This window comes from Mustela nivalis (genome assembly GCF_964662115.1).
Source record: "Mustela nivalis genome assembly, chromosome: 8".
NCBI lineage: Eukaryota > Metazoa > Chordata > Mammalia > Carnivora > Mustelidae > Mustela > Mustela nivalis.
The window spans coordinates 44,457,702-44,476,624 of record NC_139027.1 but is presented as its reverse complement, the minus strand read 5'-3'; the positions used below and the strand labels follow the sequence as shown (position 1 = coordinate 44,476,624).

Sequence of the window (18,923 nt, the reverse complement as noted above, 5' to 3'; positions counted from 1 at the left end):
GGTTCTTAGTGAACACCCGGATGAATCTACCTCAAGGCAAAGAGGCAGAGACTTAGCACAGAACGCTGATCACCAGATGAACCCAAGGCCTGTGAGTAACAGTACCAGATTTAAAGGGCCCAGCTCCTGAGTTCTGGACCATGACCTTCCAGAACAGTCGCTTGCCCTGGACTGCAGAAGTGCTGTGATTCACCACGGCCAGTCAAATGTGAATTGCCTTGTTTTTAAATGAATTCTCCAATTCCCTCATAATGTCCTATGCCTATAACTTCATTTACCTGCGTTGTTCTGTCCCCCAATGCATTTCCATTGGTGATGCCTGCGTCTCAGAACATTCTGTTTCTAAGGGCTGTGATCATTTCCCTGATTCAGAATATATGCACCCTACTCACTAGACAAAGCACATTTGACTTTTTTACAGGGAAACCCATTTCTACCTCAGAGACATTCCAGGCTTGGTCGGAGAAAGAGAAAGCACAAGCAGGTCGGCTGAATTAGTTCTGGGAGGAATATCATGTTTCTCATTTTCCTTCTTGTTAAGTAAATATCCACTGTTAACTTGATTTTTTTTTCCTGTTTCCTAAATGAGGTATTGCTAAGAAAAAGTGGGTCAATTGAGGGTTCTGACAAGTTTCGTCCCAGTTAATTTAAGTTTTGCCATATGTTCTCTGAGAACCATGTGCTAACTACAGGTCTTCTCGCTGATTAGCAACCAACCTGAGGGTTTTTAATTTAGACTTTCAGTTTTCTGGCCAAGAGAGAGGAAGATTAAAAGAGAATAGAGCTGGGCGAACCAAAACTTAACTCATCAGAAAGGCTATTTGATGCAAAGCTTGAGCATAATATGTTGGTTTAGACAACCTCATTACTTTGAACCATGGAGCAGAGATTCTTAACCTCAGCACTCTTGACAGTTTGGAACAAAGCATTATTTGTGAGGTGCTTTCTTGTGCATTGTAGGAAGTTTAGCAGGATCCATGACCTCTACCCACTAGATACCAGTAGGGCCCACCACCATGCATGGAAAAAAAGAAAAATGTTTCCAGACATTACCAGTTGTTGAGTGGGTGGCAGGTCTGCCCGTAGAGACATAGTCCTTTTAATGACCAAGAAAGAAATGTGAACCAATCCTCAACAAAAATATGTGGATGGATGCCTCTACCTTATTCTCTTTGGGTCTAAAATCTTCTTTTTTTTTTTTTTTCTTTTTAAAGATTTTATTTATTTATTTGACAGAGAGAGATCACAAGTAGGCATAGAGGCAGGCAGAGAGAGAGAGAGGAGGGAGCAGGCTCCCTGCTGAGCAGAGAGCCCGATGCGGGACTCGATCCCAGGACCCTGAGATCATGACCTGAGCCGAAGGCAGCGGCTTAACCCACTGAGCCACCCAGGCGCCCCGGGTCTAAAATCTTCTAGATAGAGGTTGACTGGGTGATTAACTGGACAGTTCTGTTTCTGGAAGCCTGCGAGAGGTATCCTTTGTTGGCAGAGCCCTGCATTAACCAGTTAACAGAGGCTAGAGCAAGCAAAGTCACCATGAAAATTCCTAGACTCAGACACTTGTACCTACATCCAACAAGAACATGTGACCATGTGCCCTGTGCCCCAGCTAGTGCTAGCTAAGCTCTGCTGGATGGAGGGGTGGAGGAAGCAACTGTTCAAGGAAACAAGAGATAGGGTATAGAAAAAGGCCACAGGACCTGAATACTAGCGCTCCCTGTTATGAGCTGGGTGACTTCACACAAAGCACTGAACATCTCCATGCCTCAGTTTCCTTGTGTATCTCTCACATATCAAGACCTAGCCAAAGGCTCCCATGCCCCATAAATTTTATTCCCTCCATCTTGTTTGCACCTCCGACTAAACCTTAAGGATGTAGTGGCCAGGTCCTAGGCTTGTGAGCAAAAAACCAGAGACTTTCAGAAACTGGGTCTACCGAGGAAGGCCAGAAGATGGTGCCCAGTCACAAGTTAAGAATTTTGCCACTTGGGGGTCCTTGGGTGGCTCAGAGGGTTAAGCCTCTGCCTTCAGCTCAGGTCATGGTCACAGGGTTCTGGAATTGAGCCCCACATTGGGCTCTCTGCTGAGCAGGGAGCCTGCTTCCCCCTCTCTGCCTGCCTCTCTGCCTACTTGTGATCTTTCTCCGTGTCAAATAAAAAAATAGAATCTTAAAAAAAAAAAAAAAGAATTTTGCCACTTGGATCCCTGGGGGAAAAATAAGAGTAGAATATTTTTAATGGAGAAATAGGTTTCTTAACCTTGAGATGGAACTTATTAGTTAGGAAGGTACTCTGGAAAGAATGCATTGACATTTGCTGGCACTTACCAGTAGGTAGCAGGCTTATACTCTCCTATAGCATGAGGAGCTCAAAAGATCCCCCAGCCTGCAAAGCATCTACCAACTCACTGCCTGATCCCTGACAATACCATCATCCACCTTTACATTTTAATTGTGATTGATTTTATCAGGTCTTTTCCTGACTAACAGTTTGATCATGGAGGAAGAAAGTAGGACGGTAATTAATGCTGGAAAGTATTTATGTAATGTAATCGTGTGTGTGGCTATATATGTGGTTACAAGAATATGGCCATATGCGCATATGTGTATGGTTATATCTGTGTTGTGTATGTAAAATGTGTGTGCATGTCCCTAAACTTCTCCTAAATATATATAAAGATTAATTAATAAAAATTAAAATATAAACTTCTCCTAAAACATGACTGTTTAACAGTCGTATTCCTGCTAATTCCTCATTACTTGTTATTCCTTCAGGGACAAAACCCAAATCAACCAACATAACTACTTATCTAGAGGAGATCATTGATGCTTCTTTTGACTACCCTGCAACATTATAATACCCATTCTCCAAAAAAGATATACATTCTGGCCTTTTGATAATGTTCTCTATGAGAGAGGTATCCAGTACCTTTTATTTTACCAGAATATGTGACCCACCAGTGTCCCCTTCTCTGTGGCGATGCCAGATAGAGTAGGCACCAAACCTGATGACAAGTCGATTAATGTAACCCCAAAACACAGGTGGCCCCTGAGCCCTCCTGTGATCTGGGTATATATAGTTGCTTATGAAACTGGAGAGGAGCATCATGCGGCGTTTGCCCCTCTAATTACTTACACATACTCAGAAATGTGTTGTGGATGCTAAGTCATACCAAATGTCTGCCTTCCTGCAGGCAGGGAGGAAAGGTAAGGCCCACTGATACTTTGAGGAGCTTGGGAGAATATTAAAAAAATGGATTTTAAAGAATGTTTCCTTTTGCTGGAATAATCTTTTTTTGTGATGGCAACTTGCAGTCTTGGGAGTGTGGGTTGTGCTTGGGACTGGGCTTGGGGCTGGACTTCTTAACCATCATGGCCGAAGTCTGAGTATTAGGGGTTGCCTTTTCTCTAAAGGAAGGCCAAAGCATTCTTTAACCTGCTCCCTCTGGCACAACCTGAAAGACACGACTGGGCCTAAGACTGGTGTGAGAGTCATTTGTCATCAGAAAGGACTTTTTTTTCCCTACATAAATATTCGAAAAACCTCTATGCCATGGCTGAACTTTAATCATCTGGGAAGGTACTGCAAATGGGGGGGTTAATCCATCACAGTGCCCAGGAAGAGACGTGAATTGTGGCCTTAAATTCTTTTCAGATAGCACAGGATAACGATATTAGCACCCTCTGTGGGAAGAACACATAAAAAGGTTCTATGCCTTTAAAAATTAGATTCTCTTTTAAATGTTCAGTACGTGGCTTAGAGGGGTCAGAACAAGTTTCTTGAAGCTTAAAGATTAATTAATTTGTGAAAGAAAAGATTTCAAGTGCCACAAAACCTTAGTTAAAACTACTGATTTCCATTATACCTTCTCTTTCCTCACCGGGTCTTTCTCCAAAGCAAGAGATGCAGGAGCATAAAATGAAGAGCTACATTCCTGTTTGTGTAGAAAACATATTTGCTATAAAGATACATGATGAAAGTTACACAGACACACAAAGTAAGAACACAATTTTCTATGGCTGGCATTTACTCTCCAGTTACCAGATTGCAGATTCCTCTTTACAATGATCTTTCATTAGATGTACGTGGACTTAAGTTCTACATATGTGATACTTAGTCATTTGGTTTGGGGGGGGGGGTGGCCAGCATCATGAAACAAAGCACAATTATTCTCTGGCTTTTTCTCAGGACCACATTGAAAAAAGAAGAATGAAAGGAAAAAAAGGTCTTGGGTATAGGAGATAAACTCTACAGTCTCAACTATCTGTATTTCTGAGGGTAGGGGGACCTGTGGTTCTGATGTTTGCCAGAAAGGATTTGCTTCTGGAAGCTTTCCCTATAAGCACACCAGCACACAGTCCTTAATGCACCAGGGTAGAAGTAGCCTTTGGCACTTTATTCCAGTAACCTTCCTATGAGATTAAATCAGTGGTGTCCAAGGAACTTTCTTTCAATTGCCACAGTTTGGGATTTTTTTTTTCCTTTCCAAAAAGGGCATGTTGTCTTCTAGAGACCCTTTACTCGAGTTTAATTACAGATGGCACACCCCTAAGCAGACCTTGTTCCTACTGCTCCTGCCCCCTGAGTGATATGCTATTTAAAACAGCAGCCCTGAATTGTCATGCATAGGCTGAATCCAAAACCTTCTCCTCAAAATGATCAAATAAAGCACCTCTCTTCTCCCCTAAATACATGATAAGAGCATGGTGTCTGTCATAATGTCATGTTTTAATTAGAAACAAAGACGATGGAGTTTTCTGGTCAGGAAAAATGAGCTGGGGTGCATGTGCATGCCTGTGTGTGTGAGAGAGAGGGAGAGAGAGAGAGAGCGCGCGCGAGTGAGCTAGAGAGAGAGGGAGGGAGGTGTTAAACTCCACTCTCAAGGTTTAGCATCTTAGAGACATTTGCAAAGTATTTCTCTCGAAAGGGCCCCTTATGTGCAGTATTATTAGGCAAATGGATTTCTCCCTAGGTAGAAGAGAAACCTACTACCAGTCCTCAGCCTAAGTAAACCTCCTGGTGATGAGATTCTGCATTTCAGACAGCTGATTTTTCCTCTTTAGGTAGGTGGCTAGAGGCATTTGCATTCGAGAGATGGTGGTATGTGTGTGTTTTTCCCCTTCCCTCTCCCTACTATTTGAATGTCTCTCAAGAAAAAGAAAGAAAGAAAGAGAGGTAGGGAGGGAAGGAGGGAGGAATACATAGATAGATGCCAGGTTATAGGATCTTTCAGAAAGAAAGGTGAGCACCTGAGTTTGAAAAAGACTTCTGGGCATGGGTATTGGTTCGGTTTTCACCATCTGCTCTCCATCTCCATTTATTTCCACCATACATTTGCTTAAAGTGTTAGCGAGTGAAAGACCCCTCCCATCCAACACACAGTACTCCTCCCTCTTCCTTCCCTTCACCCACCAACTGCTACTACTCTTTAATTTAGTTCAGTAAACAACCTAAATCTCAATGATGGACCTGGAAACCTGTGAAGGGGTGGGGAAGAAGCAGTCATTGATCCCAACACAGAGAAAAGTAAAAGAGCTCAGGGAAAGCAGGCATTACACAAAAGGGCAATCTGAACAGAGGCAGCTTTTCTGTTCCAGGCTAACAAATTACTCCCGTCTCCGTAATATTTGAACACAGGGTCAATGGTGATCTTACCCCTATCCCACATGACCCCCATTGCTTCTCTACCAAGTCTGCCCCTAAAGTCTCCTGCTAGTTACCCAGTAGGCATTCAGCCAGAGGATTTTTCTCACTGTTCCCCAAAGTAACTAGGACTGTGCTGTCACTACTGAGAGCCTAAGCTTTGCTGCAGTCTTAGCAATGTGCTCCAGAAAGCACAGCTTTCATCTGCCAGCATTTGGATTCTGTCTTATTCCTCTTCCTCCCCTCAGTCAGATCTTGCTGAACAGGAGCTGAGGGTCTGTCTTTCTCTTGGGAGAGTACAGAAAAGGGCACAAATGCTACCACTCTGGTGAATCAGAGGCATAAGAGAATTATGAACCAGTGACATTTGGGGGTGAGACTTTGAATTGATTTGAAAGATGGTTGTTATATTAAGTGCAAAAATGTTTCTTGTTCATAGGACAAACAATCTGACACTGCCTTTTAAAAGCTATTTGTAATGATCCCTGCCTTCAAGGCTAGGCAGTGATGCTCAGTCCTCAGTTCCACTTTCACTTGCGTTACTGTGACTGCACTGCACTCCCCTAAAAATAATACGAAAGGTCTTGCTTTTTCCCCCTCCAGTCTTTAGTCATGTGGGGATAAATCAACCTCATGAGCTGTATTTGTCCTTCTTAATATTTCAAATTGAGTCTACTAGGCTCCTGAATTTCTGGATTTTCCCTCTAGCCAATGCACCCTCCACCGCGCCCCCCCCCCCATACACACACACACAGGGAAGGACGTTTTAACTGTTGCTTCTCTTTTAGCAACAATTCATTTAGGTTACACCAGTCTGTAAAAACTGTAAATGCTATTTTATTTTAAACATTTTAGTTTACAAAAAAAAAAAAAAATCAATGATTGGTACCTTTTTACACTCTCAGATTCCTGAATATGGACAGATCTTCAAAGGAAGGAAGGAGTTCTCATATGAAATTTAAGATAGACTGTCCTGAAGGTTGTGGGGTGGGGTTTTTGTTGTGTTTTATTTCGTTTTTTGTTTTTAAGACACAATAAAGCTAAAATGTCAAGTCTCTGGGAGATATCCCCTTACAGTTTCAGTCAAGGAGCATATCAGAGCACAGACAAGGAGACCCCAGCCTGGCGCTGGCCGGCTGCCCCAGCTGTCCAGGCGTATTTGGTAGCGCACGGGTTGAGAGCCACTGGGACAATCACACCTCGCATTCCCTTGCGGGCTGCTGGTGGCAGGTACAGGATCCGTACTCGTTGATGATCACCAGGGCTCCCTCAATGTGGTTCGGTTTGTAATCAACGTAGTATTCCTGGGCAGACATGGCAGCCATCTGATGCATGGTCTGTTTCTGCTTTTGCTTCCTGCGCTGCGTGACAAAGCACTGTCTGAGCTGCCTGAGGCTGGCTGGGAAACACTTCCAGGAGACATAGAGCACCAGGACCACGATGAGGAAGGAGAAGATGAGGGCCATGGTGCCTGTGACCACCTTGTGGATCTGCACAGCGTTCTCTGCATGCTCGCCGCCGGGGAGACCCACCGTAGCCGGCTCGTCCGTGCCGTCGAGCTGCCCCTCTCTTCCGTCAGCGAGTGTGGTGGCCGGGCTGGCCAGGAGCCCCAGGTCACTGTGGTTGGTGACGGCTGAGAGCAGGTGGCCGCTGGTGGGCTCGGCATCCTCGCACAGGTGGAAGGCGTACACGGCGTCTAGGACGTCCTCGCCCTGCGCGTACTCCGGGCTGGCGCACTGTAAGTTGCCATCGTAGCGCCCCTGGAAGCTGCTGAGCCATGAGGCCAGGGCGCACACGTTGCGCCCACAGTCCCATAGGTTCCCGGCCAAAGTGATGCTTGTCAGCGATTTCCAGGAGTTGAGGATCCGGGGCTCGATGTAGGTGAGGCGGTTGGAGTCCAGCTGCAGAGACTGCAGGTGCGGCACGGTCTCGAACACATGGGGCTCCATGTACTCGATCTCGTTGCCAGACAGGTCCATTTTCTCCAGGTTCCAAACCCAGTCCAGCGAGCTAACCACAATGGCCACCTTGTTCCTCTTCAGGCAGAGGGAGTGCAGGGAGATGAGGCGTGGGAAGTGGGCGAAGTTCACCTTGACCAAGTCGTTGTGCTCCAGGTGCAGCTCGGTAAGCTTGAACAAGCCGGCGAAAGAGTTGCGCGCCAGACTCTTGAGCTGATTGTATCCGATGTCAAGAAACTTGAGGCTGCGGCAGTCCTGGAAGATGCGTACCGGCACGAACTGGATAGCGTTGGACCGCATGTGCAGTGTGGTGAGCTTCCGCAGCCCGTGGAAGAGGTCGGGCGCCAGCGCCTGCAGCTTGTTGTACGAGAGGTCCACGCTGCGCAGGTTGGGCATGGGCCGGAAGGTGGTGTTGGCCAGTTGGGTGATCTGGTTGGAACTCAGTGTGAGTTCCTTAACTCGGCGCAGTTTCTGAAAGGCGTCCCCCTGCACCGAGCAGATGTGATTGTGATCCAGATAGAGCCACGTGAGCTGCATTAACCCCGTGAACTGGCCGGCGCGCAGCTCCGAGAGGCTGTTGTAGCGCAGGGACAAGCCCAGCAGGCCGGACAGGTTGTGGGGCGCCTCGGTGAGGTTGAGCGCCTCGCAGTACAGCAGCCGCCCCTCGCACCGGCACAGCTGCGGGCACCCGCTGGGGGCGGCGGGCAGCATCTGAAAGCAGGCCCCCAGCAGACACAAGACCACCCCCGAGGGCCTCCTCAGCAGCCAGTATAGACAGAGACCGAGCAGCAGGAAATCCATTAGCGAGAATCTTTCCAGAGAGGCTGGAGAATGTCCATTGGAAGCGCTCGGTCAGAAATCTACATCATATTTTATTCCAAGGGAGGGGGAGCGGGGGAGGGGGAGAAAAGGGCAAAATCAAATAAATATATTGAAATAAAGAAGGACCCCCCTCCCCAAAGCCACACGTTCACCTCTAAGCATGCAGAAAGCTGGGCAGCATAGAAAGTTCACAGCCACGGAAAGATCAAAGAGATGGTGATTTGGTCCATGTTAGATGCTGCAGCAAAGAAAAGGGAGGAAAAAAAAAATCTTCGGGAAAGAATTTAATTAAAAAGTGTCTTACCCACCCTTTTCCAGAGAGTGACAACCTCCATTCAGCTGCTCCCTTTGTGTGCAGGCTAATTATATGCAGGGCGAGAGAAGACCCCTCTGTGTTTCCGAGGCAGCCCCGGTCCGCGGCCGGCGGATCTGGCAGGCGCACAATGTCTCACTTTGCTGCTCGGCTCTGGGCTGCAAGGGCGGCTGGCGAGGCGGGGAGGCGACTTCTAGGACCCGCAAGTTTCCCAACTACGTGCCGGCGCTGGGCTTCGCCTTCCTGCCGCTGTCCTTTCCCTCTGCAGTTCGGACTGTGACGTTGTGGGGAAAAAAAAAAAAAAAAAAACTCCAAACTCGGGGCTCACGACTCCCCTGGATTTGGCAGTCTGGTTAATGTCCGTCATTGGAAAGGACCACTGACCGGAGCCACCTTTTACTCCGCGGAGACCGCCTGCCATTCGCGCCCGGGGCGGCTGCGGAGAGCCGGCTCGCTCATGCTTTTCGGGCGGCGGGGAGGTGCGGGCGGCGGGCGGCGCGGGCGGCGGCGCGGGGAGCGGGGAGCGGCGCCCGGGCTCCTTCCCTCCGCCAGGCTGTGTGCGGCGCGAGCTTGCACAGGCACCTACTGCTCACTGAGTGTCGTAAGCTGCTCACGATTGTGCGTCTTCCCGGAGCACCTCAGACATGGGCAGATTGAAAAGGGGTGGGCATAAAACCAACATTTTACCGAGCCACTAAAGTAATATATGTTCTTTGATGAAACGGAAAACACTTTCAGCTTTTTTGTCCATATATCAAAAAAAGGCGGGGAGAGGGGATGTAGATGTGGGGTAGCATCATCAACGACATGCTATTTCCAAGCAGGAAACTGAAAGATTCTGTTCTCTCCCCCTTCCTCCCTTTAAAGCTGTCTACGTATAAGAGACACGTAGGAATCTGTAGAGAAATCAACATTTGGTCCTTTGCTTTAGAAAAGCAACTTGAGAGAAGATAGAGTAAAGCAGTGATTGTGGGGGCTTGGCTAAGATTTTTTTTTTTTTTTTTTTTTTTCCGTTTCCCCTTTCCTTACAGGCACTGGAGTTCTGCAGTCAGCCAGCCCTTTTTAGTGGTAGATGGGGAAATGGTTTCTAAATCCAGTGGGTTTAGAAAGCATCCCGGTTTGGTGGTATGAGACCCAGTGTGGCAGAACCGTATGTCTGTGTACAGGGAGTCCTGCCTGAGAGCCTTCGGGGACTTAATCATTCCCCTTAGATGTCTGTAAGGTCCCAGGTGGATTAAAGAAAGATTCTGCTGTATGACACCCAGGAGGGCTGACCCCAACATGCTGCACATGGTGATTACAGCACCCTGGGGTACCCTCTAGGAGAAAATGCTAGAGAATAAGTAGAGAAAGAGTAGTTTAAACCATAATGAAACCTACCCCCCCCATACACATAATCCTAATTAAACTTAGAGACTGTTGCTAAATTGTGCCTTCTAAGTGTGAAGAGAATTCTTTGCCTGATTATTTCCATTCAGAATCATCTGTAGATGGGGTTCTTATAATGAGCTCGCGCTCTCTCTTGTTCCAACCAAAAGGCTTGGAGAGGATCTGTATGGCTATTGTCAGGAACCTGTTGATCATTTGTTTAAAAAAAAAAAAAAATCCTCAGCGATGGCAGAGGGAAAGGAAACCCTTCTGGAAGTGAGTGTGGGTAAGCCTAGCGTTTGACAGAGATAATCAAGGATATGATGGGGGAATCAAATGTGAATCTCCAGCTCCTCTCTTTGAATTCCCATCATCTCTGCTTCTCAGGGATTGAAAGTCAGTGGGTATCTATAGTGGTACTGACTTTGATAAGAAGGTGGTAGGTTACCAAAGCTCCCAGGCTGGATTGACTTTGGACAAGTAACTGCGTTGGTTCTTACTTAGCATCCAAGCTGAAGGCACCAGCCAGTCGAGTCAAAGTAATCAAAGACTGGTGGTACTTTTCAGGAAAAGTCCTGTGAACAGGGGCATGAATCATTACATTTTTTTATTCATCTGAGCTCTGCCCTGGTTATTTATCTCCAAGATGTGTTATTTAATTGGAAGGAAAACAAATCCAAGATGTCCTGGACATCACATGTCATCTTGGGACTTAGAAGAGATGTTAGAAAATCAGGCCCCTTGGGGTTCCTGGGTGGCTCAGTGGGTTAAGCCTCTGCCTTTGGCTCAGGTCATGATCTCAGGGTCCTGGGATCAAGCCCCATATTGGGCTTTCTGCTCAGTGGGGAGCCTGCTTCCCCACTCTCTCTCTGCCTACTTGTGATCTCTGTCAAATAAATAAAATCTTTGAACAAAAAGAAAAGAAAAGAAAATCAAGTCCCTTAATTTTGCACATGATGAAACTGAGACACAGAGATATCAGGCTGTTACTCAAGGTCTTACAGCTCGCTACCCCACAGATGGATTTTTTGCTGTCCCACACCTAAGTGGTATTCTTCCCTTGCCATTCTTGATGGTTGCCTCTCTGTCACTCTAGCCACCTACCTGACTCTGGACTGGGCACCTGCAGTTTTCATCCTGGCACCTGCAAGGTGCTGCGGAACACTTGAGCAGACAAACAATTTCACCATCAAGTGTTTTCACCTTTTGCCAACACAATTATTCCTGACAGCAGGCTGGCTGATTGAGCCATAAACTCTAAAGGGTGGTGGGGGAGGCGGGGGCAGGCAGGAGTAAACATTGGCCAACCATTCAGCAAGCACTGTGAGTCTAAACCACCCAATCCCCAGGGCTGCTAGGAAGAAAATCCTCCTAATGCAGACAGCTTGGCAAAGTGATGATGGAGCCTGCCAAATGGGCAAGAAGAGGTCCCACTTTGGATGTCACTTGATTTGTAGAGCTGGTACAGAGAGGCAGAAGAGAGTTGAGTGTTGGCAAGGAGGAAAGAGAATAAAATTAAATTCACTGCATTTATATGTGAGTTTTCTTCTAAGTATGCTATTCAAAATGTAGAAGATGTGTCTAGGTTGTAATTAAGATATATGTGTGTGTGTGTGTGTATTATATATATATATATATATATATATATATATATATATGCTTTTCACATTATTATCCTGCAAATCATTTCATCTGGATGGTATCTTTAAACCTTTCCCACCTCTAATGTGGCAAGTTTGCATCTTTTCTACGCTTTTAAACCCTTTGGCAGAACTGTATACATTAACAGATTGAAATGAGCTTTATTGAAATTTAGCTATTCTAAGTCATCTAAGTTGCAGAATCCCAATTTATTATGTATTTAAAGCATACCAGCACTGATTAAATCAATGCAAATTAGGTTAAATAAGAACAACATGAATCAAGTGTTTCAGCAAAGTTGAGTTGAGAAACGACAACTTTTGAGTCACCACAGCAAGTTGATATAGGCTGTTTTTTGCGAGTTTTAATTTCATGCTTCTCAGGGTCCAACACACTAACAAGTAAAAATGAAAAGAAATCCCCTGAAGTTCTCTCTTTCCTCGTGTTTGATCTTTTCTCTCTCCTTACCTGTCTTGTGAGAACATCTCATTCAGGGTATAATGTGGTGTTGCATGTACTTGGTCAGTCTCTTCTTCTGGGCGAACCACAGGTTCCTGCTGACAAAATTTTGACTCCTTCAGTGTTGATTGCAGATCAGAGGTACTTTACATGCTCCAAAAACACCCTTAACATTTTCCACTTTCATATGGGGAATGAGCTTATCCCTGTCTTGCTGAGCCACCAGAGTACAGTAGTCAGACATCCAGAAAACCACCCCCAAGCCATCACGCCAACGTGTGATTGGGAACTGAAGTCAGAAAGGAAGAAAATCTTGAAAATATCGTTTCAGAAAATGGAAGGAACTCTGGGGTCCACTCTGACTGCCAAAATGCAATCTGGAATTAAGAGAAGGTAGAAGAACAAGCTTGAGACAGCTGGAAAGGGCAGAGTATAGCTTGGAGGAGGAAAAGGTGATTAATTTCTCCTCTTCTAAGCCTTAAAAATGAACCTTTGCATAATAAGCCCTCCGCTTTTTCTTGATACTTCATGCTGTGATGGGGGGTGGTGAGGAGCAGGGTGGGGGGTAATCACATACAATTTTTAAGGGATATGTCTTCCCCATTTTATCTCAACTGGAGATCACCTCCAATTTGTTTCTTGTAGTCAAAATAGTGCGTGAACCAAGAGGTGCAAGTGAAGAACATCTGAAATGAACAGGTGTTCTGGGGATTGGCTTTCCATTAGCAGTCTTTGGCAGTGTTCAAGGAAAGAGAAATTTGAGTGGTGATTTTAATGTTCTGTCATTGCTGGCACCAGCTTGGACCTTGATCTTTATGCTGTTGTCTTTAATTTTCAGTAGCAGTGAACCATGGCTTTCTTTAAAAGGAAACATTTAGAGGAAGGGGAGGAGGGTGGGAGTCACAATTTCAAAAGGAGAGAATTAACTCTGTTGTTTCTGTGGGCACACAGCATACAGCTGGCATTTTACTGAATGCCTCTGAAGATGCACATGAGGCCAAAGGTGAGCGCCCTAAGTCTTCTCTCAGGAGTTCTACTTAGGAGAAACAAATTAAAGAGGGGAGGCCAATTTTTTTTTTTCTTACCAAACTTTGTCCTCCTCTTAAAACTAGGTAGTAGTACAGATAGCAGTGGGGAAGTACCTGCCATGTTCAGTGCATGATGGGAATAATGGAGGTGAACCCAAGAAATGCAGTGACTCAGTGCTTCCTTCCAGGAACTTTAGGTAGGAAAGAGAAGCAGACACTGAGGGACTTTGCCAATAATATTTATATATTGCCCACTGCCTGAGAGTATATGTCTCAAAAATATACAAATGAGAATAACTGAGAGATCCAATGGGACCATGTTTAAAGTTTTCATTGATGGAAGTAAAGCTCATGAGTTTTAATTGAGTTTATGGACTCAAGATACAGGTGCACTGACAGGAGGTGTGGGCATCATAAAGGCATTAAGTACAAATATGGGAATGGGAATGCTTAAAACTTTTTGAGTAGCTCCATTTCTTCATGGGGTGGGGAAGAAGGTAAACAGGGACAAGTGGAACCTCTGTGTTGGGAAGAAGAAGGTCGGTAAAGGGCTTCCAATGCCATACTGAAAGTTTGAGTTTGCTATATTGTTTCAGTCTCTGAGATCTGCCTTATTTCAAGAGGCTGTTCTGTCATGTGGGGCCCTTCTCTGTAGATTCCCTCTGCATTGCCATATGTTCTGATTTGTCATATTATACCTAACTGTTGTATCCTTTCTCAGTCTCTGCCTACCTTCATTCTAGCCATCTTCAAGGTTGATATGAAATTTCCTTTATGAGTTCTTAACAGATCTCCCCATAAAGCGATCTTTCATTCTTCTGAGCTCTATTAGCATCTTGTCTTTACCAATCCTATGCCTGGTGCTGTTCCCTTTGTAGGAGTGTGTCAGTAATTTCTACTATTTTAGCACTGAATGCGATGTTAAAGGTCTTGGAGACTACAGTAAAAAGATCTTGACTGGGGTCCCTTCTTTGCCATTTTGTATCCATTTGATCCCATACTGGTTACTCGATTATCAGTAAAATAGGACTGAGTATGGCTATTTTAAAAGAGTCATGGGGAAATTCAGTGAGATGGTGTGTATTAGTATCTTGCAACTCAAAAGTGTATGCCTGGGGCTCACAGCCTTAAAGTATGTTAAACAGATGGAATCAGGTGTCTTCTGAGACCCACAGAATCACATCTGCATTTTACCATTAGCCCTAGGTTAAAGTTAAATTTTGAGAAGGATTCTGTTGAAGCATTGACAAAGTCTAACCTGAAAAAGGAACCCAGGGGTCACCAATTTCCTAGTGTTATAACTGCGGAATTGAAGGGTCAGTTATGTTAATTGCCCATGACTGTTGGTAGAATTTAGACAAAAACCCCCTTCTGAATCTTGTTCTCTCTCTGATTAGATTTCAGACAAAGAGAATGCAAAGTCTGTGTCTATCATAGTAACCTGGTACTTGGTAGGTTCTTAATAAGGTTTGGTTTTATCATCGTTACAGCAGGAAGAACAGAACCCTTGTATGTGCTAGCTTTAGGCATCTTCCACCTTCCTCTTCAGTATTCCTGTCACTGCCAATCTGCATATATTTCTCATGAACATTTTAGTTTTACCTTTTCATTATAGAAAAATAAAAATTAAAAAAAATACGCGAGAAAAACTGAAAATTAAAATGAAAATTTTCGCATAAATTTCAATATCCAGAAATCAACTATTAAGTTTGGTGTATGAATTTGTCTAATTTGCATATATTTTCTAATAATCTGGTAACATTACTCATATTCCTTTGTAACTGCTTTCCTCATTGTGTTATTTTTTCACATTAAGAATACAAATCAATAGAATCATCTTCAGTGCTATAAAATATTCTATTTTATTTCTCTTATCCATCCCCTCTTGTTTACCAATTACTTGGTTTTGTCTCTTAGCTATTATAAAATGGCCCTGATGAACATTTTCAAACATATACTACAATAGATTGAATGCTTATCTCCCCCTAAAATTCATATGCTGGAAACCCAGTCCCAGGGTAATGCTATTTGGAGGTAGGGACTGGCAGGGACACTAGATCAGGAGGATGGAGCCCTCATGAATAGAATTAGAACCCTGATCAAAGAGACCCCAAAGAGTTCTTTGGCCTCTTCTGCCATGTGAGGACAGCAAGAAGATTATCTATGAATTAGGAAGCAGGCTCTCCCCAGAAACCGAATCTGCATGCACCTTGATTTTAGACTTCTAAACCTCTAAACTATGAGAAATAAATGTTCATTGTGTAAGCCACCCAGTCTGAGGTAGTTTGTTATATAGCAGCCTGAACGAACTAGGACATAGTCCTCTGCTTGTTTGGACAACTGTGGCCTTAAATTTTAATTCTAAAATTAGCATTCAAAGAGTGGGGACTTTTAAAAGACTTCCCGTAGGTAGTACCACATTGTCTCCTTGAAAGGTTGTACACATTTCATCCTCAATAGCTCTTTCACTGCTTTCTCTTCTCCTTGAGAAACTCTACCATACCACCAACAGAAACATCTTTTCGTCCTCTCTCCTTTGTCTCACTCAGGCACTGATCGAGATGACTATCTGAATGTTCTCCCTGTCTTGGAACTAACATTCCTCCCTATTCTGGTTTCTCCACTCCTTCCCATAGAGTCCATTCCCACTTCAGATGGAGGGTTGGGCTTTGCAGGCTCCAGCGTTCCTTTTGGGAGTTCATGAGCATTTCATTCTCACATCTTATTAAGTAGCCATCCAGCCAAATAATTTTCATAAAGGTTTTAATGTCTGAAAATAGCTTACTGCAGTGTTACTTAAAGTCCTCTGTTGGGATAAGAATGTTTAAATGTTTTTTTTTGTTGTTGTTGTTGTTGTTGTTGTTTTAAATGAACCAGACTCTGCTCTGTTCTATGAGACTCAGAACACACTTTTGATTTCAGTCACAGGATATCTTGTTTTTCTTGATTTCACCCTATTATTTAGGACACCTATTAACACCAAACGAATGTGTTAGGACAGCTTTGGAAACATCTATTTAATTGCAGTCCATGGGAACATCTGACTCTAACTTGGCTCTTACCCTACCAGAGTGATTCTAAGGTTTGGATTTCAAGCCCTAAAGTAGGACACTGGTGGACAACTTGTCCCCCACCCCCACCCCAGGTCCCAGAATTTATGAAGATAGCTAAACAACACAGTTCTTCTGCTTGATATTAGCAGCGCTTATCTCCTCATCCTGGTTACAAATAATGAAACCAGTTTAATACTGTAGTAAGTTCTGTCTCTGATATATCTTGACATTTAATTATCTTGTTTTATAGAATTTTCCAGATGTCACTAATTTTGTCCTAGCAGACACAACAAAAATTCCTAAGAACAGACTTGTTATTCCTGCTCTTAGGACCCTTTAATATCTACCTCCAAAAGTACAGAAGAAGATCAGATATGAGAGACCATACATAAAGAGCAGAGGAATAGCCACCTACCACTGATACACATGCAAACTCTCTTGATGAATGTAGCCTGGCACAGTTCTCTGTTCATAGAGATTCTTGGTGAATAGTTCATTAGCTGGTTGAATTCTTGCCTAATCTATAGCCAATGAAATCTGAGCTAAATATAAATAGCTCCTAAGTATACTGACATGTAGGCACAAAATAATAACCCAATTTTGGTATTGAATTCACACAGATTTATTAATGCCATTTATACATGGCATCCTTACAAAGATCTCTTTTGTGTAGGAAATCCCCCACCATCCATAAGCAATGAGCTTTCTGTGGCAAATTTACCTGCTCAGTTGGATGCATTTATGTCTTTATTTAAATCATCTCCCATTCTCTGGAACTACTTCTTAATCCCCCACAGACACCTTGAGAGTGCCTTTTAATTATTTAACATAAATGTCTATTGCTGTTCTTATTTGTTTTTCTTTTAAGTCAAATGGAGGTTTAGCTGATGAGATCAAGAATTCGATAAAAGGTAGTCCCTGCCTCCAGTGTTCTCAGATCTGGATTGCAGGTGATGGGTAGCAAAGCAATTTGATTCGTGCTGTGGCAGAGATGTAAATAAGAGTGGTGGTTGGAGAGATTTCTCCAGCTAGTTGAGCAAGATCAGCCAGAGGAGCCAGGAGAAAAGGAGGAGGAGCTGACCAGATGGAAGGGTGGAGGCCACTCCAGTTAGGAGCCAAAACCTGTGAAAAAACCACAAAGGCTTCTGAAATGCATAGGGTATCGGGAACACATGTATGAAGAGAGATGAGACTGGAATGTTAGCTTAGAGCCAGAACTGGGAAAACTTTCAACCTGGATTCCAATTTCCAGGATGTGGGGACAATAAATGATGGCCTTGAATGTGTAGGGCAGGGAAATGGGTCCTGGGAAGAAGAAGAACAGTTGGGAGGCTACCACATCTGCCCAAATGAGATATTGTCAGCCCAAGCGGGACTTACTCTATTAACCTTAGAAATGGATGGCACAGGCCAAGTACAATAATAGTTTTGTAGTGGGATTGGCAATCGTGTAAATAGTACTTTTTCCGAAAATTAATTTAAGATGATTTCAATAGAATGGGCTAATCTAGGGTAAATGGAAAGCAAGGAAGAGTAGGATGTGGAAGCAAACTAACATCTGCAGCTAAGAGTAAGCAGTTGAAAGTGGAAATAGAGGTTATAGCTAGGCATAGAGACTGAGGCATCTCTGGAAGGTACATGGTGGTTAGAACGGTGGTGGTAGGTGCAAATCCCCAGGCAGGGAGACTAGCCTTTAGCTGGTGCACCATCAGAAGTTCTCTGCCATCTAGTAAGACAGTGTGGATGTGGGAAGCAACTGGATGACAGGGAATGGCAGGGCCCAGGCTGTCTGGGAAGTGTATGTTTTGCTTAAAGGCTATCAAATTCTAATTTTTAAAAATCAGATTATATTAGTAAGCAAGTGATATTGCAGACTGTATTCAGCTTGTGAAATACCTGTTGGCAAAGCTTCTTTTAAAATAGTGTTCTTGACATGAAAGGATGAGAGGGAGCAGAAGAGGTAGAAATTGCCTCAGTGGGTGAGATAGTTTAAAAAAAATTGAGAAATGCTGTATAGTCCGTAGTGACCAGGCTTTAATAATATATAGGCATAGCCATGACAGTGTCATTAATATGGATTTCACGTGGCTGTGAAAAAGGAAAAAATATGGCTGACATTGACAGGTTTTGAGAGGAGTGCAGATGGTCAAGGATTACTGACGCTAGGGGAGAGAGCCCAGCGATCAGTAAACCTGCAAAGGAAAAGTACAGCCCTGGTGCTGTCTGTCTAGGGACTGTGTCAATGACCGGCTGGCATGGAGCGCATCCCTCTCCCAAGAGGGTTTGTCACTGGCATCTCACATCAGTGTTAAGATTGTTCCTTTGCGGATGGACCTTGTATTACCTTCTCAAACATAAAACAGGGTGATGACTGGAGATCGTGTCCTTCAGAGTGCCGTCCTATATTTGCATTTTAGCAGAACAATCTGAGACATTGAATGACTTACTGAAAAAACGTGGAATTTCTGATGCTCTATCAGGCTGAAAAGTATTCTGCCGTTTATCAGCGATACGACCTGGGCAAAGGGACTTAACTTCTAAATAGAAGTATTTAACATAGTAAAATAAAAAAATAAATTGAATTATAAAAATAGAGAAGGAGTACAAATGCCATTGCAATAACTATTTATCTCAATTTA

At 44.0% G+C, this 18,923-nt stretch overlaps 2 protein-coding genes across 8 annotated transcripts in view; one reads left to right on the top strand and one right to left on the bottom strand.

The window, feature by feature from the left end:
- CTNNA2 (catenin alpha 2) overlaps positions 1–18,923 on the top strand; it is a 1,136,651-nt gene that overhangs the window by 745,338 nt on the left and 372,390 nt on the right. The gene's annotated exons all lie outside the window — the stretch shown is intronic.
- On the bottom strand, positions 6,631–9,335 carry LRRTM1 (leucine rich repeat transmembrane neuronal 1). Of its 3 annotated transcripts, none has more exons than XM_082745753.1 (2): positions 8,575–9,335; positions 6,631–8,460 (listed from the first exon to the last, which is right to left on the bottom strand). In XM_082745753.1, exon 2 carries the CDS (start codon positions 8,399–8,401, stop codon positions 6,836–6,838), a length of 1,566 nt encoding a protein of 521 aa, XP_082601879.1. In that variant the 5' UTR covers positions 8,402–8,460; positions 8,575–9,335; the 3' UTR covers positions 6,631–6,835. The 3 variants fall into 3 exon arrangements, with proteins under 3 accessions (XP_082601879.1, XP_082601880.1, XP_082601878.1); XM_082745754.1 differs by having other exon boundaries at positions 8,727–9,335; XM_082745752.1 differs by having other exon boundaries at positions 8,731–9,334.